The sequence below is a fragment of the Acomys russatus genome, chromosome 26, assembly GCF_903995435.1.
Source record: "Acomys russatus chromosome 26, mAcoRus1.1, whole genome shotgun sequence".
NCBI lineage: Eukaryota > Metazoa > Chordata > Mammalia > Rodentia > Muridae > Acomys > Acomys russatus.
Window position 1 is genome coordinate 6,504,465 of NC_067162.1, and position 27,228 is coordinate 6,531,692.

Genomic DNA, 27,228 nt, shown 5'->3' on the forward strand with positions numbered 1-27,228 from the left:
CTCAAAAGTGTACAGCCTGCACCTCCCTGAGCCATTTCCCCAGCAAATATTCTTCAGAAAGGCCTCCCCCATCCTGATCAGGGACTATATAAATTTATGTTTACAAAGTAACATTACTTTCAATGTTATAGAATCTTATATAATGTAAAAACTGAAAAAACAAAACAAAACCCACAGTTAAATTAGATTACTGAAATTTTGACAGATATTCAAAAGCACCAAAAAACCCATTAAAAACAATTTGTTAAGTTGGTCATAACCATCTGTCTTTGAGCAATGGTGTTTGTAGCAATGTCCCTTGAAAGCTAAACACCGATATAGTGCACAGCCTGAGAACAAATAGCAAATATAACCCTGATGTTTATTTATCAGACCTCAGCAGCGTAGTCTTTGCCTGGCTTTTAAAAGAGGGCAGTTTCATTATACTAGTACACGTAGCAAACAGGCAAGAACAGATTTTACCCTAGATTTTAAAGATGGGCAACACCAGTAAGCATCTGGTCCATAAATACAATACACAATTGAACATCTCCCTGCAGATCACGAAAATCTGGAGGTAACCGATGTATTTGAAATGTCTCCATTTTAGTCCAGTACGCACAGAATAGTTCTTAAACAATTTATAAGACAACTGGCTTTTGATGTCACATTAAGAAAATCATACTTCAAGCTCCAGAGTATGTGGGGCCATAAAACCTGATTAAAGTTTTATATGATAAAAATCCCAGTAAGTAAATGGCTTATTGACAATCTCCAATTCAATCTAATCATCCAAGAAAAAGTAGTTTCCACTCTTCTTTTGTTCTACATCCTAAAAAATAAAAGAGAAGCGACACAAATCAGATGAAGCCATAGCATCTATGCAGCGTGACCGCCCAGTGCTTAGCCACTAGAGTATCTCTAACGTGGTCTCCCCACGTGAGACGCTTTCTTTACATTTAGGAAGTTTGTCCACCTTCACGCTCCTGTCAGCATACTGCCAGCCTGAAAACTGCTTATTATGTAAAGCACTTTGTACTTATGCTTTATACTCAAAGTAGCCTTTCTCAGAACTGTCTCTAGGGTGGTCAGTAACAGTTCAGCTCAGCTTCTCAGGGTTATGCTCTATGACCACCTACAATGACTCAGTATGCAGAGGTGGCTTAATACACAAAGGAGAAGATTTATTTTAACTATCGTAAACAAAACCAAAGAAATTGGTTAAAAGTATTCTCAAAAACTACTTTAACAAAATTCCATAAATTCACTTTCAATAGTACACAGTAAAGTTTTGGCAACTAGTTTTGTGCTTTTAGAGACAAGGCCCCACTGCCCGTGCCTATCCTGGAACTCATTACGTAGGCCAGGTTGGCCTCAGACTCACAGCGATCGCCTGCCTCTGCCTCCCAAGTGCTGGGATTAAGGTGTGGGCCACCACATGTGCCAGATTTCAAGACAGCTCTAAAAGGCACTTACCATAGATTAATGAGTAAGAACAACAGACACACTACAGTTGTTGCCTTGCAACAGGAGTATAAAAACTTAAAAAGGAAAAAACAACCCAAACTGAGAACATGATGTGGTGTCGATTTTTAAGAAGACGGTGTCTATTAGGGTAGGAGTTATCCACATACCTTGATTGAATTAAGCTTATTTATTCGTGGTCTGTAATTGTTGGGGTCTCTTCTGAATGTAATTTCGAGCTGAGATAAAAATTTGTTCATGCCAGCCAAAAGCGTTTGAGGACTAGGGGGAAAAACAAATAGTTTTCATTAGATTGTTTAAGTATCAAGAATCACCATTGCCTCTTCCTCTCAAACAAGCACTAAGGCTAACACTATTACACATCATTTGATTGGCCACATTTCTGTACAAAACAAGCAGAAATATGATCTATATTTTCAATATTGAAAAAACATTGAGACAGTATTTATAGATTTAAAAAAAAAAAAAACAGAACCAGACAGAAAGCAAGGCCCTGCACTATGTTAGGGAAGCAGTCTACACTGATTTATTGCTGTGGCCCCAGAAGTACCGGTAACTAAAAGGAAGTTTCCATTAAAGCCTTTCTGTGCTTTCATCTTTTATAGCCAAGATTTTTTTTTTTTTGTAAAGACTTAGAGGTAGAGACAGTTATGAACCACCAGGTAGGTGCTGGGAAATGAACCTGGGTCCTATGAAAGAACAGGCAGATGGATCACTTGAACCATCTCTCTGCACTCCGCCCCCATTAATTTTTAAATTGCCTAAATAACAAGAAAAGATCATTAGTGAAGAAATCAGTTTTACATATCTAAGGAATTTCCTGAACGTTATATATTCTCACTAATTGATGATAGAATTTAATATGAAAACCAAGGAATTTTGGGATGCACGGTGCTGTTTTTTTGTTTGTTTTGTTGTTGTTTTTTCCTTTGAGAGAGGGTCTTACTAAATAGAGCTGATGTCCTGCAATATACTACCTTAGGCCAGGCTGTCTTTGATCTTACAGAAACCCACTTGCCTCTGCCTCTCATGCTGGGATTAAAGTTGTGCAACACCATGCCTGGCTGGTACTTCTATTTCTTGAAAGAAGTATTCAAATAGCAACTTGACCCTCCTTATTAACATCAAAAAGTATCGTGTGAGACTCGCGTAAGATAGATTTTTGGTTCCAGAATGTGTTTGTGTATTGGTGATGTTATAAGGTACAACTTAATGTAGGTTTAGCACTAATGGTCAAATAATGTCTCAGAGACAAATGAATTTTTGGTTTCCCTACAGAGTCTAGAAGAGAAGGTTAAAATACTACACTGACTATGCTGTAGGTTGGGGGCTAGAGAGATGGCTCAGTGGTAAGAGCACTGGCTGCTCTTCCAAAGACCCAGGTTCAATCCCTAGCACACACATGGCAGCTCACAACTGCCTGTAATTCTAGTTCCAGGGGATCTGACACCCTCACAGAGACAGACATTCAAGCAAAAGCAAAACCCCATCAATACACATAAAAACAAATAAATCATAAAAAAAAAACAAAAGAAAACGGTTACTGGGTTAGTGTCATGCATTTGGCATGTCAGTAATTCTTTGGATTTTATTCTATACAAAAATTAAGTTTCTAAGAAATTATAAAAACTTTTTTTTGAAATACAAATACTCAACTGGACAAAGTTAAGGTGGAAGAAAAGTTAAGGTCTAAGGCTCTGTAGGATTATCTAACTGGGTCAAGTATTGCACACTAGCCTGTAAACTGCTATAGGGCCCCATGCAGATTTGTCTAAGAAGTACCTGGGGGCACGGCTCACAGAGTAAGAAACTGACTTAGCAGCTACCCCCTTCAAAGAAGAAAGCGATAAGACTTTAGCTTTTATGACTTTACTGAAAATGTAGACTGTGATAGTTTTCCAACTGTTAGAACTTGAACTTTACTTGTGGACATTTCGGACAGCATTTTTACCTGTTTGCCACTGTGCTCTTAGAGGGAACACCATCAAAGACGATGACGCGGTCTGCTAGGTAGGTGGCCATGATGAAGTCATGCTCTACGACAAAAGCTGTCTTCTTGGCATGGAGAATGAAACTGGAACACAGCAGTTTACAAACCTCTCATAGTTTTGAAGTCACAAAACAGTCAATGTTTTATTAAGCACATCTGTATGCTAGTACACACAATCAAAAATGATATTCTGAAAATAAGACATTTACCGTTTGACCACCCGAGCTGCCATTAATCTTTGCTCAGAATCCAAATATGCAGATGGCTCATCAATTAAATAGACGTCAGCAGGTTTGCCCAAACAAAGAGCTAAAGCTACTCGCTGAAGTTCACCACCAGACAACGTCTGCACCTAATTGGAAAAGAGCAGCAAGACATGTCAAGATAGCCAATGGCTGAAATCACAGTGCGCACAGATCTGTAAGGACGGTAGGTTACAGCACCTCTTGATCAATGATGTTTTCAATCTGCAGCGGCTTCATTACATCCGTCACAAACTGGGGGTGAGTGTAAGCATCTCTGATCTTTTCATGCAGTAACTGGCGAACACTTCCCTGGTTTTAAAGGAAAAAACATTTAAATAATAAATCACCGGGAAAGAACTTTTCTGTTTATGATTTTGTTTTTGAGACAGAGTTTTTCTGTGTTAGCCTTGGTTGTCCTGGACTTGCTTTGTAGACCAGGCTGGCCTCGAACTCACAGCAATCCGGCTGCCTCTGCCTCCCGAGTGCTGGGATTATAGGTGTGCACCACCAAGCCCCGGCTGTTTATGAACTTTGGTAGTAAACTTCAGGCCAAAATGAAATCAAATTGCCACCAATTTATATTTTATTTTTGTCCCTTCTTCTGAGACAAGGTCTCACTATATAGCCAAGTAGCTGCCTCCAACTCAGAGAGCTGCCTGACTACCATTGCCTCCAAGTGCCAGGAAAAGGCTCACCTGCATCACTACCACTGGCCCATTCTAGTTTTAAATCTCACTCAAGATTTTGAAGCTAAGAACAGCCATGGACACAGGTGAAAAGGCAATGATCTTAACATTTAAAAGGAAAGGAGCGTTTCAGGGGAGAAATAATGAAGAGCAGGAAAACCCTAGATGTCAAAGTGGGATGAAGTAGCTTGGATAGTCTGTAGGCTACAACACAGTGCAAGCCTTATCCTTAGCTGGCCATGGTGGCGCACGCCCTTAATCTCAGCGCCCGGGAGGCAGAGGCAGGCGGATCGCTGTGAGTTCAAGGCCGGCCTGGTCTACAGAGCAAGTCCAGGACAGCCAAGGATACACAGGAAAAAAAAAAAAAGAAAACCTGACTCAAAAACACTAAAAACACTTCCCCACCCACCAGCCAAAAAAAAGCAGCTCAATACATTTTTATGTTTTATACCAGAAACCATTTCCCTAAGGCTGAATAACCTTATTTTCTAAAACTATATTAAAAAACACATTATTCATCAGCTGACATTTGGGTTTTTTCTACCTTTTGGCTCTGATGAATACAGCAGCTATGAACATACACCTGTGTAGGTTCTGGTACTGAAGTGCACACACTGCTGAAGTACACGCTAATGAGTGGAGCTGCTGGTGTTTACTACTCTGCTACAGAAGTCAGATGAGGGGCTTTCCCAGTAGCTGTAGGGTTTTTTTTTGGTTTTTGTTTTTTGAATATTCCCAACAGCAACAGGTATCATCCAATCTCTTCACATTGTCACCAATACTTGTACTGGTCTTTTGGCTTTTCTTTTCTTTTTTTTTTTTTTTAAGTCATCCTAGTGGTTGTAAATTGGAATTCACCATGTTTGATCTGCATATTCTTACTGGCTAAGAATGCCAAACATCTTTTCATGTGGTAGAGGTCATCTGTATTTCTTTGGAAGAATGATTGCTTTTGGGCAAAGGCTCGCATTAGGTTTCTAAAAAAAGGCTGACAGATTTCAAAGTTACTTCCAGAGCTGGATGTGGCGGTATATACCCAGTGAACAACAGTACTTGGGCAGCAGAGGCAGGTGGGTTGAGAATTTCAGGTACTTGTATCCTATAGTAGATTCTGGGCCAGCCTGTGGCTCGTTTAGAAGCTAATATGAGTAAGAATTTCAGTTTTTTATTATGTGAAGGAGACTAAACTCAGTCAAACATATACTGTACCACTGAGTTAATGCTCTTACCCATAGCTAGAGCAGAAGACTTAATGGTATAAGCACATATGCACATGCATTTTAATAACCAAATTAAAATAATGACTCACTGTTGATTTGGGACTGATTTTCTGTGGCTTATAACTGACATTTAGAACTGGTACTTCTCCTGCAAGAGAATACAAGTATGCATGACACAAAAACTGCACAGACCTCTCAGTTTTCTTTGTGGGACAGAGAAAAAAGGCCATGCTTAGAACAGTACCTCCTTCGTCAGGCTTCAGCCTCCCAGCAAGCATTCGGATAAATGTGGTTTTGCCTGTACCTAGTAATACAACAACAAAACAAAATTAACCTCCACATTTCAAAGTGAAACACAACTTCCTAATTGTTATAATCTGAGACATCTGTCTTGAAGATATTATATAACAGTTATGAAGAAAAAGCAATCCTCTCCTACCTGTCACGTATTAGCCTAAACTTATTAGGAGGTGTAAGGCCAGTCCATTTTAATGAATGATTACACTATATGGTGTCTGACAGTTTAGAATGTGTACTTCTTAGTCATTAGTTTGTTAAGGGCAACAGAGGCTGTTTTGTGATAGAAACTACCCACAGCTAGTACAAAAAATTGCAACCCAATCAGACTGTTTACTGAAGCCTGATATACTGCAAATCTCACGTAAAATCTTCTAGTTCGGCGGTGGTGGCACACACCTATAATCCCAGCACTGGGGAGGCAGAGGCAGGTTGATCTCTGTGAGTTCAAAGCCAGCCTGGTCTACAAAGCGAGTCTAGGACAGCCAGGGCTACACAGAGAAACCCTGTCTCAAACCTCCCTACCCCTCAAAAAAAAACTTCTGCAGTTTTATAAGCTCTAAGACCACACTATAAACTATTTTTTTCACACTATAAACTATTACCTTTAATTCATAAAAGCAATACTAGGTATTTAGCAGTCGGATCTATCTTACAGTTACAGTAACAACTTAATATCGAAAATATTGGTGATAGAACTATCATCAGAACCTCAAATATGAAAAAATCCAATTACAGGCACCTAAGAAAATCTTTTAAAGCTAGCATAAATCTCAATTACCAACTGTCTATTCCTTCTAGTCCTTTCGCAGAATGACTGACTGCCTCACTAGCTTATTTCATGGAAAAACCAGCTGAGCAGAAACTGCATATTTTTAGTGGAAATAATGAAGTAAGAATTTCTCCCCTGAAACAGGGTTTCTCTGTGTAGCCTTGGCTGTCCTGGACTTAGGCCTTGAACTCACAGAGATCTGCCTGCATTAACCTCCATTGCTGGGATTAAAGGCATGCATGCTCAGTGAAGTAATAAATATTACCTGCTTAACAACAGCTAGACTAAATTAGGAAATACCACAAAAATGTGAAGCTAAAACAACAAATTTATGGGTTCACGCTCAGACGCCAGCTGAGTCCGATCTCCACAAACACAAGTGATTTATAGAGCTGGCTTTCACCATCACTTTACAAAATACGGGCTTACCATTTTCCCCCAGCATCACCATGATTTCAGAATCTGTAAACTCTCCAGCCACGATCGCTAACTCGAATTCTCCCATCTTTTTCTTCATCCCAGGATATTTATACATACACATCTTTTTCACTTCTTCTTCATTTGCTGTCTCAGCTACCTTAAACACAAGGGATGCATCCCTGAACCTCAAGTTTTCTGTTGGAACATAGCCATCCAAAAATATGTTTATGCCTGTTGAGGAAAAAAAATGCCAGCAGATTAGTAAAATAACGAGCATAATGATTTTTTGGGGAACTCATGACAACTTTATACCTCTGTTAATACTAAGCCTGCATATAAGCAAAAGTCAACACTTAAGTATCACTTAAAAGTTTAAGTGTTTTAGAGTGCAACTCTGTGAAGCCAGTTCTCTATCTACTTCTACAAAGGCTTAACTGAATAAACTCAAGTCACCAGGCGTGCACAGCAAACACTGAGCTGTCTGGCAGGCCCTCACTGCTCTCTGTTAATATTTGTTTTTGATGCCAAACCACAAGTGTGGAAGAGGATAACTTTGGAATTGGATTCTCTCCTGCCGTGACGTGGGGTCCTGGGGATTGAATGTAGGCATTCACGATTAGCAGAGAGTGTCGTTACCCACTGAGCCACCTTGAAGGTTTCAACCTTATTTAAAATAAACACATAAATCAATTCAAGGCCGGGTGTGGTAGTGCCCACCTTTAATCCCAGCACTCTGGAGGCAGAGGAAGGTGGATCTCTGCGAGTTCAAAGTCAGCTGATCTACAAAGCGATTCTAGGATAGCCAAGGATACAGAGAAACCCAGTCTTGAAAAACAAACAACCAAAATTCTTAAGACTGTTGGCAAGAAAGTGCAGTGATGGCACACACCTTTAACCCCAGCATTTGGGAGGCAGAGGCAGGCAGACCTCAGTGAGTTTGAGGCCAGCCTGGTCTACAGAGTGAGTTCCAGGACAGCTGAGGCTACATGGAGAAACCCTGTCTTGAAACACCAAAACCAAAAGAAAGAAACAACAAGAACAAAACGAAAGAAAGAAAACTGGGACAACCTCACCAAGTTTTTCTTAAAATACATAGGTATTCATCTTAAATATATAAGTAAAAAAGTTATAAAAATTCCTTCTCAACATACTAAACTATCGATATACTTTTTATAAATTATAGAAACTGCCAATTCCTAAAAAGGCTGTGATAAATGTAAATTTGTTTTCAAAATGATTTATTTAAAAACATTAATCTTTATTAGATTTTTAGGGAGCCTAAGTGTCACAAATGCTAGATTTAGATTATAGATAAACTTGAAATATGAACTTAAGATAGACACTGAATGAATTTAAATAGTTTTACTAAAGGTGTTGGGCTTGTTAAAAGATAAATTTAAAGGTTACAAATACTACATAAGTCAAAATGTACCGATTACCCCAGCAGAAAATTGTCAAAAAAACCCCTAACAACAACAACAACAACAACAAAACCCTTTTTCTGTAACGGTACAGACAATGCACTACGTTCTCAACAATTATAAAACATCAGTTCCGCACACATATTAGAGCCACACACAGTGCTGCTTTCATGCAATCCATTTCTAGGCGTTAGAGAATACAGCATGATGAAGAGGGTTTCCGGTTACCTTCTCTCACACTAAAAGGCATAGTGACGACACCGTAAGCACTTGGCACACCGTACAAACAGCAGATGAAGTCAGAGAGATAGTCTAGCACACTTAGATCATGCTCCACCACAATGATGTATCTGAAAAGCAGGACAGACTTTTATTTTTAAATTTAACTAACATTATTAGCTAAGACTTTATATATTTTTTTCCTATGGTTGTAAGTATAAAGAACACAGTAAGCCACAAAATATTTCTAACTGACCTTTTTACTAATTGTAATTTACTCACATTACATCCAGATTGCTATTTCCGAGAGCCTATCTTCCCGTTCCCACCCTCCTTCCCCACAGCTCATTATTTATGTTCACATTTACAATGTTTCTCTACGGTTAGATTCCACTGAGATGATTTTAAAAAGCTATTGCTAGATCGTAACCTATCACACACCCTGTATCATGAGATTTTTATGCAGTACTCTATTCCCACGCCCACTTATCTTCCACATACTTTAAATGCCAACTTTAAGCATAAGCTTCCTCCTCAAATAAAGTTCTCATTTGTATAAATAGAATCATCTCTCACAAGAAATTTTCAGACTTTCAGGAGCTTTTAAATTTTCACTTATCTTACTATTACTATATTTATATACAGAAAAACCAGAAATTGATGTCTTCCTCAATAATGCATTTATTTTGTGTTTAAAGGCCATTCCTTCCTAAACAGTCAGCTGCCAACATTTTCACCTACTAAAATCCCACTCAGCTTCGATTTTACTCTATTCCAAATCCTACTCAGTGTAGGATTACCTTTCCTAATAAGCAAATGAATGCTTCTTACTCTAGAAATACCCTTCTTAGAAATCACTTGATTTTCTTGAATTCAAATAAAACTAACTGAGAAGTCAAAAGTTCTGGTGTTTTAGGAAGACAGCAATCTGTGTACCCAAATAAGAAATCTGTGCTGTAAAGTAATATATGCAATTAAAAGCTCCAGCCAGGTTAGGTATCACATGCCTATAACCCCAGCACTCAGGGAGGCAGAGGCAGGCCAGTCTCTGAGTTTGCAGCCAGCCTTGTCTACAGAGTTGGTTCTAGGACAGCCAAGGCTTGAAAGCCAAAACCAAAACCAAAAAAAGGTCCCAGGTTATCATTTTGGATTTCTTACTGCTTTCTGGAAGATATGATCTTCAAAAATTTTAAAGCATTAAAGACTGCCTGATTGCATGCTTTGACAGCTTTAGCACGGACACTCTTTCTGCAGTTGCTTACCACCAACCTGTCATCAACATGGATTACTTCAACTCACCAGTACACAATCCACAAACGTGCTTTATCGTTTCTGATTGGTTAACTAAATTTGCCTTAAAGTGCTATCACTGTTACATTAAGGTGTTATCCTCTCTCTCATACTTAAAAACATCTTGTAATGTCTATTTTTTGTCATTAGTTTTCATAAGATCTGTTCATTTCTATTGCATCTTCCTTCTCTTTCGATCCTTTCATTTAACTTAGTATAAGGTGAGGGTCTTGCTGTCCAGTGACTTGCCTGAATATCTACATACTGAAATGTGAGTCAGTTGGCTATGAATTATTGTTGTTGGTGGTTTTTTGAGACAGGGTTTCTCTGTGTAACCTTGGCTGTCCTGGCCTCAGACACATGCCTGCTTTTGCTTCCCCAAGTGCTTAAAGGTGTGTGGTACCATGCCCAACTCAATTACTTACCTTTTAGTTCTTCATTTTTTAGCTTTTAAAGGCAGGGTTTGTCTGTGTAGCCTTGGCTGTCCTGGGCTCGAATCACAGAGATCCACCTGTCTTTACCTCCAAAGCGCTGGGATTAAAGGTGTGCACCACCACACCTTGCTCATATCTATTATTTTCTTTACCATACTGTCAAGTTGTTAAAATACTAGGTTTTATGTTTTTATACTGTTACTTCTCCAAAAACTCTCTTATATTGTTCAAGTATGTGTCATAATGCCCAGCGATGTATTACGATGTAAAAAGTATGGCTGTTTGGATTAAGAGTCTACCAACAGGGAAATACTCAACTTCACATGGAAAAACAAAAAATCCACAACCATACATGCAGAATTATCACCATCCCTGATTTCAAGCTGTACTACAAGAGCTATGGTAATAAAAACCGCATGGTATTGGCTTAAAAACAGACAGGTTGATCAATGGAATCAAATCGCACACCCAGATGTAAACCCACTCACTTATGGTCACCTGAGTCCACCCCCCCTTTTTTTGAGAAAGGATTTCTCTATGTAGCCTTGACTGTCCTAGACTTGCTTTGTAGACCAGGCTGGCCTCGAACTCACAGCGATCCGCCTGCCTCTGCCTCCCGAGTGCTGGGATTAAAGGCGTGCACCACGCCTAGCCTAGTCACGTGAATTTTGATAAAGTCAGAAATACACAATATGAAAAAGAATTTTCAAAGCCCTTAACATAGAGCCAGATGCACTGAAACTAACAGAGGAGAGCAGGGAATAGGCTTCAACACATTCCACAGTAGAGCACTTCCTGAACAGAGTATCAACAGCACAGGACCTAGGAACAGCAATAAATGAGACCTATGAAATTGAAAAGCTACTTAAGACAAAGGGCACTGTCAAAAGAATGAAACGGCAGCTTATTACAGAATGGCAAGAGATCTTCACCAACTCCACATCTCACAGACGGCTAGTATCCAAAATATATACAGAACTCAAGAAACTAGACTTCTACAAACCAAATGATCCAATTAAAAAATGGGGTACATAGTTGGGTGTAGTGGTGAGTACCTTTAATTTCAGCATTTGGGAGGCAGAGGCAGGTGGATCTCTAAGTTTGAGGCCAGCCTGGTCTACAAAGTGACTTACAGGACAGTCCAGGGCTACACAGAGAAACCTTGTCTTGAAAAACCAAACCAAACCTAAAATACTTAAGCGAAGCTGTGGAGCAAGATAAACACTCCTCCATTGCTGGTGGGAGTGCAAATTTGTATAGCCATTTTGAAAATCAATTTGATGGTTTCTGAAAAAATTGGAAATAGCTTTTCTTCAAGACCCAGCTATGCCTCTCCTGGGCATATACCCCAAAAGAAGCTCTACCATACCACAAGGACACTTGCTCAACTATGTTCTTAGCAGCCTTATTCATAGTCGTCAGAGACTGCAAACAACCTAGATGCTCCTCAACTGAAGAATGGATAAAGAAAATGGTACATTTACATAGTGGAGTATTACTCAATTATTAAAAAGAATGACATCATAAAATTTGCAGGGAAACGACTGAACTAGAAAAGAGCATCCTGAATGAGGTAAGCTAGACCCAGAAAGACAAACACGGTATATAATTCACAAGTGGACATGAGCTATTAGGTAAAGGATAACCATGCTATAATCCAGACCCAGAGAGGCTAAGTAACAAGTGCTCACGGGGAGGTGCATGGATCTCCCTGGCAAGGGGCAACAGAGTAGTGAATGGGAACAGGAGGGATCTGGTGGGGGAGGGAAGAATGAAAGTAGAGAGTATTGGGAGAGACAACTGGAATTGGAGGAGGGGGAATGCTGATGCAGAAACTGAGTGTAATGGAAACTCCCTGGAATCTAAGAGTAACTCTAGCATAAAGTCCCCTGGTAATGGAAGATATGGAGCCAGCACAGGCCATCTTCTGTATCCAGGGAAACCTCGTAGCAGTGTATCTAGGTTTTATTGATCCTCTATTGGGATTGTTTAAGAGCTGGGGGTTTTATCAATTCTGAAAACTTATCAGCCATGATTTCTTCATGCCTCTAAATGAAAGAATCATTGCTGGGCACTGTGGTGTACACCTTTGATGCCGGCATTTGGGATGCAGAGGCAGGCCTGGTTCATAAAGCAAGTTCCCACTAGGGATATATAGGGAAATCCCGTCTTCAAAAGCCAAACCAAAACCAAGCCCCCAAAGCAAAACAACCACCACCACCCCATCAGCATTATGGTCATTTTGTGTAAGAGAGTGTACATGCCACGGAGGGCATGTGGAGATCAGAGGTAACTTTACGGAGCTGATTCTCTCCATGCAATTTTACGTGGGTTCTAGGGATTGAACTGTTTGCCAGACTTACACAGCAAGGGAATTCACCTGTTCTGCCATCTTGCCTACTTGTCTGCTTTTAGACTCTTAAAACACAATCAAAGTCTTCTTACCACACTCCCTATGGTTCAAATCTTCCCTTATGTTTCTGTGTCATTTTCTCAGTTATATCTGCTAACTGTGTCTTTGCCTATGTACACATGTGTGCACACTTGTGAAGGACAAAGGCCAATATCCCTATTTTTTTTCCCAATTGTTTCTCCACCTCATTTTTGAGACAGGATCTTTCACTGAACCTGGAACTCACTGATTGGCTAGACTGGCTGACTGGCAACCCCAGGGAGCTTTTTGCCTCTGCTTCCCCAGCACTGAGATCACAGGCACACACCATCACTGTGCACTATCACTGTGCAGATTCTGAGACTGAACTCAAGTCTTCAGGTTGTATGGGAGTCACATTACAAATTGAGCCTTCCCCCCAGGCCTCTATACTTTCAACTTTTAGATTTGTTTGGGTTTTTGAACATTTGTGCATCAAATTCCTATAGTTTTAATACTTTAAAACGTCTTACACCATTATTTTAGAGGCTCTTTCAGAATGCAAGATGTAATTCTAATACAGCTGTCTTCCTCTGTGTTGACTAAGCTTAGGGATAGCTGTTTTTTGTACTTCCTGAGAGCTGAGCTCATACTCCTCTTTACCTGTAAGAATTGTTCAGAATCAGAGTTGAGGGCATAAATGCACTGTTGTTTCCACATTGCCACAGGGTAAAAGTTTCAAGAGTGCATCACTGAATAACACGCCTTTAGATCAGAAGCTCCTTCAACTGCAAATGTGACTTCTATCTAAAGACTCAGAGCATCGAGGGCAATGATGGGTTAGGAAACTTTGGAAAATTGAAAAATCACTGCACTCAATACCTGCATTACAAAAGTTGCTAACAACTCTTTTGTTCAATGAGACTGTGAATCTTATGCTAAGAACCTTTGTTCCAAGATAGAAGAAGGCAAAATTCTGGTGGTCACTATAAATGATCAAGATGAAAAACACGAATGTTTAATCTTTAAACACTTGTAAAATTCCCTCAACAGAACACAGAAATGGACTGGCTCTTACTTACCTATCTGGATTTATTAGAGACCGAATAGTAATGGCGGCCTTTAAACGCTGCTTGACGTCAAGGTAACTGGAAGGCTCATCAAACATAAAACTAAGAGAAAAAAAAAAAGCAAGTATGTTAAGTTTGAATAACATAGCATAATTCCACCTTATATATTAAAGCAGCACAATGTTTCTGATAGAACAGAATGAAAAATTTCATACACCAATGAGGAGGCTACTTGTAATGAGGAAGGAAGAAGATAATTACAAGAAGCAAAAATGTATACCTACAATTTCAGGAGAGATTTGAAGAGTAGACTGACTTTTAATTAGTGCCTTTTAATGAAAAATATTCTGATATAGTCTGAAGTACTTTGAAGAGCCTCTTTCTGCTTGTTCTTAATCTGTATTTACTTTGTGTGTGTGTTGGGAGTGCCACTGCCTGCATGAGGAGGTCAAAGGAAAACTTGCCTAAGTTGATTCTCTCTTTCCACCTTGTGAGTCTGGGGACTTGAACCCAGGTGGGCCTTTGTGACAGGCCCCCACTCTGATAAGCCACCTTGCTGGCCCCAAAGAGCCACTGTCTTAATAGGCTCAAGCCCAGAGGCTTTAAAGCAGAATGTTTCTCATGCACAGAATGTCTCTGAGTATTTGGTGGTGAAGATGGGGCTTGACTGTACACCCAGAGCAGAACTGTGGGAAAGCAGGAACAATAGTATCTGACAGGAAGGAGATACTAGGGAGCAGGAAGGAGAGCTGCCCTTTTTATTCCATCTCTCCCTTACAGAGCATGCTGTTCTGATATTGACAAGTTTAAAGACCGTCTTTTACTTGAGATATATTTAGATAGCTTACTGACTTAATGTAATGACCTAATGATACAGAGCTCAAGTTTTAAAAATTAGACTCTGTAAAGTATAAATTACCACTCATAAAAGCAAAGATAACCCCACTGTGGGACTGGTAACAATCAAAATGGGTCATGGAAACAAACTGCTTTAACTTATAACCTCAAAAGCATACCTTTAGATATCTTTACTAATTATTCAAAATTACTGAATTAGCAGCATTACAAATACAAGCTCACAAAGATTAAGATAAACAAAAAGTGTAACCTACATATCAGCTTTTTGTATGCAAACGACAGCACAAGCAAATCTCTGCAACTCTCCTCCTGAAAGATCTTCGACGTTTCGTTCTTTAAGGTGAGTTAAATCTACAAGCAATAATCAGAAGCATTGTGTTTAATGTTATAAATTCCATTTCATCTCTTCTGGAAAAAATACACATGCTGTATGTCATTACTTTGGGTTTGAATGATATTCTAGTTAGAACTATGTAGTTTAACAATAATTACTAAGGCTTTCCTCATGAATTTAGCAACCCACATAAAGAGAGTTATGACCAAGTGCAGTTTATTGAAAGCATGCACTCAAATACTTACCAAGCTGCTGACATACAATCGCCTGTGTCTTTGTTTCATCTTTTCGGTCCAAAATAGACCCTACTGTTCCCTGTCAGAACAGAAAATTATCACTATTTTCCTTTGGTATTAAAAAGTCACAAAGTAAAACTTTTACCCTCCTACCAATAATCTACAATATATAACTTCTATAATATTTAACTTCTCTCTATAAACAAACTAACCTTTGCAGCCTTGGGAATTTGGTCTACATATTGAGGTTTGATAATGGCTTTCAGGTCATCTTCTAGAATCTTGGTGAAGTAATTTTGTAATTCAGATCCACGGAAATAAGTCAAAATCTCTTGCCAATCAGGCGGATCCTAGAAATATATACAATAGTTATCTGAGTTTAAGATAAAAATACAAAGGGAATGGAGCCTAAGTAAAATTAAACATATATCTAAATAGACGACTGCTACTTTAAGATCGGAAGTAGAACTAGTTTCAAATGAAGGCATACTAATTCCAAATATTAAGAGAACTATGAATTTTCAGTTAAGCAACACTAACAGAAAGGATAGACTATGAGACTACACACACACATACACACAGCACCCCAAAACCCAAAAAGAAATTATAACCACAAGAAGAATAAAACCTGTAAATGGTAGTGTCTACTAGTACTGGGAGGCTGTCAAGAGGACTTTTAAGTTCAAGGTCTTCTGAAGCTATAGAACATGACTTAAAAAAACTAAACTAAACCAAACCCATACTTGGAACTAAACTCCACAAATTAACTTAAAAACAAGAACATTAAAAAAATTATTCCCATCCCACTCCTCAAAAAACAAAACCACCCAGACATATTAATTTTCATAATCTTTAATACATACATCATACTTTCCAAGGTTTGGCTTTTGCTTTCCTGCTAAAATTTTTAATGCAGTTGACTTTCCAATACCATTAGTTCCAACTAATCCCAAAACTTCACCTGGGCGAGGGATAGGCAATCTATTACAATACAGGAGGAAAAAACCCTTAGTATTAGGCAGAAAAAGGCACACAACAGCAGAACGATGTATTTTAAAGCACTTGCATGTCATGTATATCCATTCATGAGCTAATATATGCTAAGCATTACTGGCTATTATGGGGAAGAAAGCAGCCAAAAGAAACTAATTGGTAGAAATATATCTATAACAAATGATACTTTAAATTCTATTTGCCAAATTCTTTATCTAAAATAACATTTTTCTTTACAGTTAAGGCTCAGCTTTAATGTACAAAATGCTCTGGTAAAAATCTCACAGCAGGTACAACCCAAAAGTGTCATTTCCCCCCCCAATTTAGCCAGCCACTTACTTAAAAGGAGAGAACTATCACACCAGCTACAAACTGTATACTTTCTCCCTGTTGCTGTTGGCTCCTTACAACAGGCAGGGTGAAAATATCATTTTATTTGTGAAACCTAGAGTTTTAGATTCAGCATATAAATATTCAGCATATAAAAATAAGCATTAAAGCTGGGCTGTGGTGGCACATGCCTTTAATCCCAGCACTCAGAAGGCAGAGGCAGGAGGATCTCTTGAGTTCCAGGCCAGTCTGATCTATACAGTGAGTTCCAGGCCAGCCAATGGTACACTGTCATTTAAAACAAAACAAAACAAACAAACAAACAATCAAACCAAAAGGCTATTAAGGGTCTAGTGACTTACTCTGAGGCCTCTGAGGCCCAAATCAGAATAACATTTCCGGTGGGACATAAGGTCAGTGACTACATAAAATCAAAGCAAGTGTCTTTAAGATTATTTGGGGGATAAGGGTATTATGAACAATGGTGACTGTCAATTGTGGTCATACTTTAGAATAATTAGAAATATTTTAATCTTCCAGAAATCTAGTTTCTATTTCTTCATGACCTGATTCAACAGGGCCAAGAGGCTAGACATTTAGCAGTGCTTTGAAGTTCCTCAGATATTAATTCTAATATTAACCAGAATAAACTGGTGACATTTTTTGTTTGTTTTGAGACAGGATATCACTGAGGTAACCTTGTCTGGCGTAGAACTCACTACACAGACGAGGCTGGCCTTGAACCCAGAGAAATCCTCCTGCCTCTGCCTCTCGAGGGCTGGGATTAAAGGCGTGTGCCACCGTGCCCAGCAACTGCTGACACGTAAATATAACCCTGCAGTTTATTATACTCTATTACTCTTTGGTAGACTGAAATATCATTCCCTCCGTTCTCTGAGCACTCTGAAGGGAATTTACGCTGACTGGAGTAGAGAGGGACATACCTGTGAAGCTTGAAGGCATTGGCACAATATCGATGTGTTGTTTCTTTTTCCAAATTGCTTGGCAAATTGACAATTGATAAGGCGCCAAAGGGGCATTTCTGTTATTTAAAATAAAGTATCACATATTAATTCATAAAAGTAATATATTAAGAATATTTTATTAAAATTTTTTGAGTATAAGTTTTCATTTTATTTACATTACAGCTGTATTAACAAACTTATTATTCTTCATCTAATACAACCTAGACAATTATTATTTGATACTTCCTATAATCTGTCTATAGCAGATTTCTCTTTCCCTTAAATTATTCCTGTCCTTGTTTGCTTCTTTCTTACACTAGATAGTCTTATATCTGGATTGTGTAATTTGGGGGAGAGGGGTACTTTTATCCTGCCAATAGATAGCCTGTATGTTGGGTCTGTTATAGCTTATCCTTCTATATTAAAAATGCTTCAATTTTAAGTAAATGATTATCAAAAAAAGAAAACATCAATAGAAAAACTTACTCAATATAGTATTTGACCAACAGATAAATGTCCACGAAACAAGAATGGCAAATATCAGAAAGCCATTACGAATGGTGGTAGTGTGTGTGCTGGGTAAAACCTCAGTTTACCACCAAGTTTGGATGCATGTCAGCACTCACATAAAAAGCCAAATGTGGCAGTGGGTTCCTAAACCTCAGAGCTGGAGGTGGAAACAGGAGGATCCGAGGGGCTTGCTGGCCAGTCCATGTAGCCAGATTAGTGAGATCCAGGTTTAGTGAGAGACCCTCTCTTAAGTAAATAAATATTAAAATAAAATAATACTGAGCTGGGCAGTGGTGGCTAAAGCCTTTAATCCCAGCAATAGGGAGGCAGAGGCAGGCAGATTTCTGAGTTTGAGGACAGCCTGGTCTACAAAGCGAGTCCAAGATAGCCAAGGCTACACAGAGAAACCCTGTCTCAAAAAAAATCAAAAAAGAAAAGACACCTTACTTTTGACATCTGGCCTCCCTATGCACACACACACACTAAAGAACAAAGCAATGGTACCACGGCTAGAGAAGTAGCTCTAAAATACAGACAATGATTGAGTTCAGTGAGCTTAGGGAACTGATTCAGAGAAAACTCAGTGAATCTTCATTTCAAACTGAGAACATTAACAAATTAAAAAAAAAACGATTATTTTGTTTTCTAATTTCTGTCCTCTATCCATACTGCTAAATTTTTATAACTATGTTTTCTACTCTCCTGTTTTCATGAATGTATATAAAATGCCTACGAGTAGGCTACAGGTAATTTTAAACTGTTATATACATGGAAAAGAAATATACACTATTTATAAATAATGTAATTACTCAGTATTCAGGATGCATATATTATCTTCTCCCCAAGCACCAAGAGTTTATTTAATTATAATTAGTGTTTTTAGGCATTCAGATACATATCTAAAATTTTGGGATATTATTTTTTCCCAGCACCAAAAAAACCAAACCAAAACCCAAAAAAACAAAAACCAAACCAAAACCTAAAAAACAGATGATACTGTAATGTTCACAGTGACACCCTAATACCTAGCATACAGGCAGGCGTACATAATTAAGGATTAAGCCAATAATTTCCAGGAGTAATATTTCCTATTTATACTTTTCAAAATAAGAGAAAACATTTTCAGAATCCATGTAATTTTCTGGATACTTGAATTAGCTTTCAAAAACCAATATAAAATACCCAGGACTTATATGAACAATTTATAGACACGTATATATACTCCGGTGAAGTTTCTTTTTATATTATCTGTAAACAAGAACTTTAGAGATCAGTTGCTAAATTCCTGTTATAAGCTAAAGTTGGAAATTTAGCATTCATAAGTCAAAAGTCAATTATTCAATGTAATGAAATTTAAGATGCTTAAAATTGTACTATTGGGATAAATACAATAGATGCATATGTATTGAAATAACTAAAAGATATTTTACTTTTTCTTATAAATGTTTAAAAAATTGGATATTAAGAGATTTAAAATTAAAAAAAGATACAATAAGGCATTTTTAGATTAAATTTAAGGTTTATTTAAAAGTTGTATTTCTACTTGAGAGTGGTAAATTTTAAAATTTAATAGACTTGGGACAAGTGTGGTAGTACACGCCTTTAATCTCAGCACTTGGTAGGCAGACAGATGAATCTCTGAGTTTAAGGCTAGCATGGTCTATAGAGTGAGTTCCAGGACAGCTAGGGCTATACAAAGAAACCCCGTTTCAGAAAATCAACACCCTGCCCTCCCCCAAAACAAACAAATAGCGTGTGTGTGCCACAGTGCATTTCGTGGAGGTCAGAGGACAAGTTTGTGTAGTTAGTTTTCTACAGTTTAGTGGATTCCTGAGTTTGAACACAGGTCATCAGACTTGGAAAAGCACCTTTTTCCTCCAGGACATCCCACTGACCCATAACTTCATAAAGGTGTGGTCTGGGGCTCCCTGCTCCTCCCAGGTCCAGAGACAGATGCACCTTCTTATGCAGTGCTAGCCTTGTCCCTGAACATGATGGTGAAGGCTGGAATGAACAAATGTGGCCATATTGGGTGCCTGGACTGCATGTCTGCCTTCAACTCTGGCAGTGTGGATACTGTTGCTCTGAGTGACCTACCTCATCTACCTACACGTCATCCATTACTGCAGTCTGAGTATAGCCATGGCATTTCTCTAGCACAGTCAAGGCTGGGGCCGGGAAACTTGTCATTGATATGAAGGCCACCTCCTTGTTCCAGGAGTGTGATCGACCAACACCAAATAGGGGACACTGGTGCCAAGGGTCCAATGACATCTTCGTTATCATGGAGAAGGCTAGAGCCCACTTAAAGGGTGGAGCTGAAAAGGTCACCACCTCTGCCACGTCTGCTGATGTCCCCATGTTTGTGATGAGTAACTCACTCAAGATCGCCAGTAATGTCTCCTTCACCACCAACTGCTTAGTCCCCCTGGCCAAGGTCATCCACGATAAATTTGGTATCATTGAGGGTCTATGCCATCTTTGCTACCCAGAAGATCATCTCTGCATCCACTGGATCCACCAAGGCTGTGGGAAAGATGGTCCCAGAGTTGAACAGGACCCACTGGCATGGCCCTCCACAGTCCTACTCCCAGTGTATCCGTGGTAGACCTGACTTGCCACCTGGAGAAAGCTGATGAATATGACGACATCAAGAAGGTACTGAAGCAGGCACTGGAGGGAGGCCTAAAGGGCATCTATTTGGGGCTGTGATGACGACTAAATTGTCTCCAGTGACTTAATAGCAACAGTTCCTATTTCATCTTTGATGCTGGGGCTGACACTGATCTCAACAACCACGTTGCCAGGCTCACTTCCAGCTATTTCTATGACAGACCTCACAGTACACATGATCTCCAAGGAGTAAGAATCCTGAACTGTCCACCTCAGCAAGAACAAGAAAAGAGAGAAGCTGCTGTATAGTCCTGGCCTTAACTTAGTGCCCAACACACTGAGCATTTCCCCTCACAGTTTTATCTTAGATGTCCTCCAAAGAACGAGAGGGGCTTAGCGAATTCTACTGTCTTGCAAAGCATCTTTTAAGTGCAATGGAACTCCCAAATAATTTAAGTTTGGTTTGGGGGCCAGCAAGATGGCACAGTAGGTAAAGGTGCTTGCCACCAAATCTGATAATATGGGTTTGATCCCTGGAACCCACAGTGTGGAAGAACTGACACCTACATATTGTTCTCCAACCTCCAAGTGCACACTGTGGGACAGGCATACCCAAACACTAGCATGTATGCACGCACGCACAAAATAAAGTGAAAAAGTAGCTGGGCGGTAGTGGCACACACCTTTAATCCCAGCACTCGGGTGCAGAGTCAGGCAAATCTCTGAGTTCTAGACCAGCCTGGTCTACAAGGTGAGTTCCAGAATGGGCAGGGTAGTTTTATTAACTTAAAAAAAAAAGTGATAATATTGTCCTAAGAATATTACTTTCTTAAATGTATTTTTAATTTACTGGTGCTATACTTTTGTCTTAAAAAAACAACTTAAATTTCAGGTTTTATTTTTGACTTGACAAAGAAACATCATCACTTACCTTAATACAAATACCACAACCAATACAAAGAGTTTCAGAAATCCATGCTATTTTGCTCTGGGGTGTTACTTCTATGCATAATTTTCCTGGCAAAGAAAAATAATTTCCTTTATCTATTAGAATACTTTTAAGATTGCTATTCAGAAAATGCTGTTTCTGAAGTATCACACAAAGTTTCAAGGACAATGACTTAAATCAGTGCTTGGTGGGATAGATTCTGCATTAAATACCTAATTATTAATTATGTATTTTTACTGGACAATAAACAAATGGCCAATGTATTTTGTTTATCTAATAATGGTAAAATATGATAAACCTTGAAACACTGTTATGTTTAAGTTGACTAACTTCAATTTGTTGTTGGTGCTTTGGCTGCTACCCCAGAGTTCTGCATATACTAACCGACTCTTTAACTCAAAAAAGAAAACATGTCTTAGAAATAGAAAGGCACACTATAGACAGGTAAACAAAACTACAAAAAGCTATGCAGTTTACTAGTACACAGTCAAAATTCAGCACAGTATTTGAGACATCAACAATTCAATTTCTGAAAAATATGGGAAGACATTGATGATAACATCTGAAGTTTGTCTTCCAACTTGGTAAGTCTGGAAGTCACCACTATATGGCAGCAATCATGTAATGTAACACCAAAAAACCACCAAGAATTTGTCACCTATGAACTGTTAGATTTAGTTAATCCCGGAAATCTAGCAAAACCACAAAATGACTGTCATTAAGCTTAAATTTCTTCCATCTTATGTAAAGATTCTTTTCCCTGTGACTCAATTACAGAATTTTGTAGAATAGCAAGGATTGTAGTTACCTTTTGGTTTGACCTTACACTTAATGAATGTCTTAACAATGACATTCTATAATTTCTTTTAAAAGTAACAAACCAATCAAAGTTTAAAATTCTAAATTTCTCACCTTGTAGTTCAAAGAAACTAACAGTGATGAACACAGCATCTGCCAGGGCCTGCCACACAGTCTGCTTCCCTACCGCTGCTCTTTACCCTTAGATAGCCTACAGACCCACTTACCCATTCGAACCACAGGGCAACTCTTTTTGCACTCCTGTCGACATTTCTTAGGTTTACATTTGTCATGGTTGACAATAGCAATTCTCGTTAATTTGTCTGCCATAATTGTAACGAAGAATATCCAGTTTTTTCTGTTAAAGAAAAAGGAACAAATTATAGCAAATTTTATATAATGTAAGGAGAAAAAATTATGGGCACAAATAAAAGGAGGTCAAAAATAATCATATAAAGTTCCTATGTTCATTTTGGAAAAGTAAAAAAATATATTAGGAATAGCAAAATAATCTATTCAGTTGGATCAACCAAATTTTACACAATGAAGTTAGATTTAAAAATAAGTGCCACGTAAAATACCAGAAAAAAATACCTATAAAGATACTTAATATATATGAACAAGAAAGTACTCAAAACTATTAAATCACAAAGGACCTAACCAAGTACAATAGGCTTTCTCAGCTTTTATAATAAAAATAGTTGACATAAAAATTTTAATTCTTCTGAAATTTATATATACAATTCAATTTCTTGGGTAAAAATAGGCGATAGAAACCAAAGCTAAAAAGCTCTTTTGGGAAAAAATAATCAGGAAAATTAAAATAGCAAGGACAGAAAACTTATACACAACACATTAAAAAAATTATACAAGGCCTCAATAATAATGCTGGTACAACAGTATGAATATAACCCTCTAAAACAGACTGCATATGAACATACACATACTCTGTCTCTAGAGATTTTTCTTCTTTTGTCCTCCAAACAAATCACTGGTTCATTTTCTTATCCAAATGACTGTAATGACTACTACTGATGGAAAGGGGCAAACACTTGCTAGAGCTGTGACCATCATGCTGTTGCCCAGGCTTTTATGTAGTAGCAACGTACTATACATATATACTATGCTTTCAAGACTTTTCTAAAGTCTTGAGTATAACATCTATACAGACTCAAGATCAAAGCAAATTTAATGATCTTTTATAATATGGGTTTAGTGTACTGACATTAACCCCTTCCTGTGACTAAAGGGAATAAATAAATCCTAACAGTACCTTCATATTCTAGTTTATTTCAATAAATAATGAAGAAACCACCAAAAGCCAAGACTATCCATTTGCAAAGATGTTTTGATGGCCTTTTTTTGTGAGGCACAGAGACCGCAGCCATTAGTACTTGGAAGGACATATGCAATCTTGCTCCCCAAAGTTGTCCTAGACTATTTCCTCTTCCTCCAAAGCCAGCCTTTCCTTTCAGACGCAAGTATTTCCACCATCACAGACTACCCATCACTTCCTTTCAAATTGGTAAATGCTCTATTTGTTTTGGTAGAGGTGAGTTAAGCTATATAAATTAAAACAAAAACAAACAAACAAAAACCTTAGCTGGGTGATGGTGGCGCACACCTTTAAGCCTAGCATTAGGGAGGCAGAGAAAGACAGATCTTTGTGAGTTCGAGGCCAGGCTGGTCTGCAGAGTTCCAGAACAGCCAAGGCTAGAGAGAAACCTTGTCTTGAAAAACCAAACCAAAACCAATCAACCAAACATCACCACCAACAACAAAAAAACAAACAAACAAACAACAAACACCCCCAAGCCCCAAAACTGTAATAGATCTGTGCTGACAAACAAGGGCATTTCTTTAAAAATGGATCCAGTTCTCCTAAGTTAAAAGAAACTAAATTTTACTTTACCTTAAAACCCCAAACCGAACCATGTAATTTTCTAAGAAATTTACTATTTTAGCAAATAAGCAACTAAAGTGGGCACCACGCATTCCAATATAAAAATAAATAAAAAATAAAAATGATTTTCTACAAATTACCTGAATAAATTTCTTAGAGATAAATAAATCTTTCACTATGAAATTGCTTATGTTGGTCGTTATTTTTGTGAAGCCACTAACACTATCTAAATTTTCAGGTTAGAAGAATAAACAAAAAACAAAAATCCCAACAAGAGTCGAAAATAAAAAATATTTATGGGGAACAGAAACATCTTAGAGGTGGCTAATAAAGTTGACTTATATAGTACAATGATAAATTATTTTACATTTAATAAAAACAAATTTTTTTTGTATGTTACATAGGTAAAGACTATTTATTTGTTCAACTTTTGTATTATTTCCAAGAATTAGAATAAAAGGAGCTCCTTTTTTTTTTTCAACAGGAAGAACTTGGCACAGAAAATCTTGAAGAGAAAGATTATAGCAAGAACTTTTGGGAATAGAAAAAGTATCTGAAGATATTGCAGATTTGAAGACAGATGTTCAAAACAGGTACTATTACAACAACGACTCTCGTGTCACTATTCTAGGTGAGTGCAAAAACAGAAGTGAGACTACCCATGGGAAACATGCAGGATCCCAGGAAATATTATGGCCTGTGCTTCCTGTAAAGTAGCCTTATAAAGCATGAGTTGGGAAAGGCACATAGCTTTGATTTTTAATGAAGCTCCTTTCAGCAACTCCGAAATGTTCTTCTCAAAAAATGTTTGTCTGCTTTTGTTGTTTTGTTTATAGAGGTGAGCTAAGCTATCTTATGAAACACATTGGTTCAAAACACAAACACACACCACACACACGTTTTGATTATACTGACTACATTAACTATCAACAGACAGACCGTTTTCAGAATACAGGAAGGACCACTGACTACAACACAAACGTTTACCACCCTAATCCCCTAGATAGCAGTCCCCTGGAAGAAAGGGTGAGCCAATAAAAGCTGTTTTGACAGTTATTCCTTAGTTGCCAATTTTACTACCAAAAAAGAAAACTACTTATGTAGCACATGGGGTGTAGAAATTCACCTTTGGCCATCATTCATTTGCAGCAAATACTAAACGCCTACAATGGATTACTAGAAAGGCTATCTAAAGATATTTTGAATAAAGACACCATCCCTGATGTCAAGAAGCTTAAGATGTAATAAGCGGAAAAACAAAACAAAACACCAGATTTAGTCACTCATGGGAAGAGGGCGGAGTGCTACCAAGTGCTCCTCCAAAGTCCTAACGACAGGCACTCAACTCGGAAATTCACTTGGGCTAACTCCAGTCCATAACCGAGCACGCGGTCGCACTACGAGAGAAGAGGAGCGACGTCTGCCCATCACTTCTATAAAGTCTGGGAGTGGACCAGGAGCACTGGATTTCATGGCGGCAAGATGCCGTGACTCACTCCGCAATCACGAGAAGGTCCAAGAGAAGCCACGAGTCCCCACTACCGAATGGCAACCCAGCCGTATGGATACTCTGAGAGGAAGCTGGAGGGCGGGGGGGGGGGGGGGGGAGATCTGCAGGGTGACGGGTTAGCTCCAGGATGGGTGCCGGAGGGTGGGAGGGTGGGTGCCGGAGGGGAGGGTGGATCGTGTGGTCATGGCATCTGGGACCATTCTAAGTGGCAGCTGGCAGGGCTTGGAGAATAGAAATCTCGAGGCCGGGACGGCAGAAAGGAAGCGCGAGCAGCGCCCCGGGCAGAGCCAGATGTGCAGCTGGAGCCGGTTGCCACGCGCCACGGTGCCCGCTACCGAGGCCTAGCCACGGGCGCTCGGAGAACGTCCCTACCTAGTCCTCCCAAGGTGGCAGTCGGCCGCCGAACGCCAACACTTCCCCCCACCCCGGCCGCCCTCCTCCCACGAACTCACGTACCTGGAGACAACGGTCCCCTCACAGCGGGGCGTGCAGCAGCCAAAGCAGCGTCAAGCCGCCAGGTCTCAGCACACGGCGTGTTCTTACCGCCACCGGCCAAGATGGCGGTGCACAGCCGCCGCCTCGCGCGAGGCAAATGAGGGCACAGTGCGCGTGCGCGACAGAGCGCGGGGTCGGCGCCCCCGGGTGGGGTGGGGTGGGGGGGGAGCGATGACGCGAGTGACGTCATTGTGCTGCGACGCCAGCTAACGGAAGGAACCTCTAGACTCGTTGAGCCGCAGTGGGAGTGGCGCGAACCTGCAGCAGTCGCCGAGCACCGGGGCTGTGGCCAACCAGGTGTGTAAGAACGCCGCTCTTCCTCGACTTAAAAAAAAAAAAAAAACCTTTTTAGCGGGCGCAGAAGAGTCCCCCTCTCTGTCTCGGTTGCTCTCTCCTCCGGCCTGGTGAGCCTGGGCTGGAGCCTTAGCCGATTTGGTAAGACTAGCGGTATCAGGCGGGATCCCAAGTCTAGTCCCCAGCTTTATTCTTTACTGCCAGGCACCCATTCCTCTCCTAGCTTTTGTTTTATCCACTTGGCTGTTCTTTGAAGTTTGTTCCAGTGTCGAGATGGGCGCCCGATCGATCCTCCAACCCCTTATCCCTGATGGCAGGGCATTCAGGCTTTAACGGAATTTATTAATGTCTCTGTGATTACTTAAATGATTATTGTTTGTGTGGCGGTTATAGGGATCTGTAGTTCTATCGGTCTTGCTTAAAATTTACAATAATGTAGCTTATCCGTAACGGTCACCAAAGCAATTTAACATATCCTTGACTCTTCAAGAAGTTCTTTACCCCCAGATCCTTGTACTTCTGCCTCTGCCTCCTGAGCACA

The 27,228-nt window shown here is 39.3% G+C and overlaps 2 protein-coding genes across 3 annotated transcripts in view; one reads left to right on the plus strand and one right to left on the minus strand.

Moving 5' to 3' along the window:
* Positions 1-335: 335 nt before the first annotated feature.
* Abce1 (ATP binding cassette subfamily E member 1) lies at positions 336-26,516 on the minus strand. Its single transcript, XM_051168567.1, has 18 exons — positions 26,355-26,516; positions 22,713-22,843; positions 21,670-21,755; positions 17,595-17,692; positions 16,191-16,308; positions 15,540-15,677; positions 15,337-15,406; positions 15,012-15,108; positions 13,912-14,001; positions 8,744-8,865; positions 7,104-7,325; positions 5,850-5,909; positions 5,695-5,753; positions 3,898-4,008; positions 3,664-3,806; positions 3,416-3,538; positions 1,614-1,725; positions 336-811 (listed from the first exon to the last, which is right to left on the minus strand). Exons 2-18 carry the CDS (start codon positions 22,813-22,815, stop codon positions 764-766), a joined length of 1,800 nt encoding a protein of 599 aa, XP_051024524.1. The 5' UTR covers positions 22,816-22,843; positions 26,355-26,516; the 3' UTR covers positions 336-763.
* A 127-nt stretch (positions 26,517-26,643) lies between these two features.
* Positions 26,644-27,228, plus strand: part of Anapc10 (anaphase promoting complex subunit 10) — a 46,921-nt gene continuing 46,336 nt past the window's right edge. The window contains exon 1 of one of the 2 annotated variants that reach the window (XM_051168895.1): positions 26,644-26,690. The gene's annotated coding sequence lies outside the window, so the exon portion shown is untranslated. Of the gene's footprint in view, positions 26,691-26,756; positions 26,829-27,228 lie in introns of those variants that run through there. The other variant, XM_051168896.1, reaches the window with a different exon arrangement.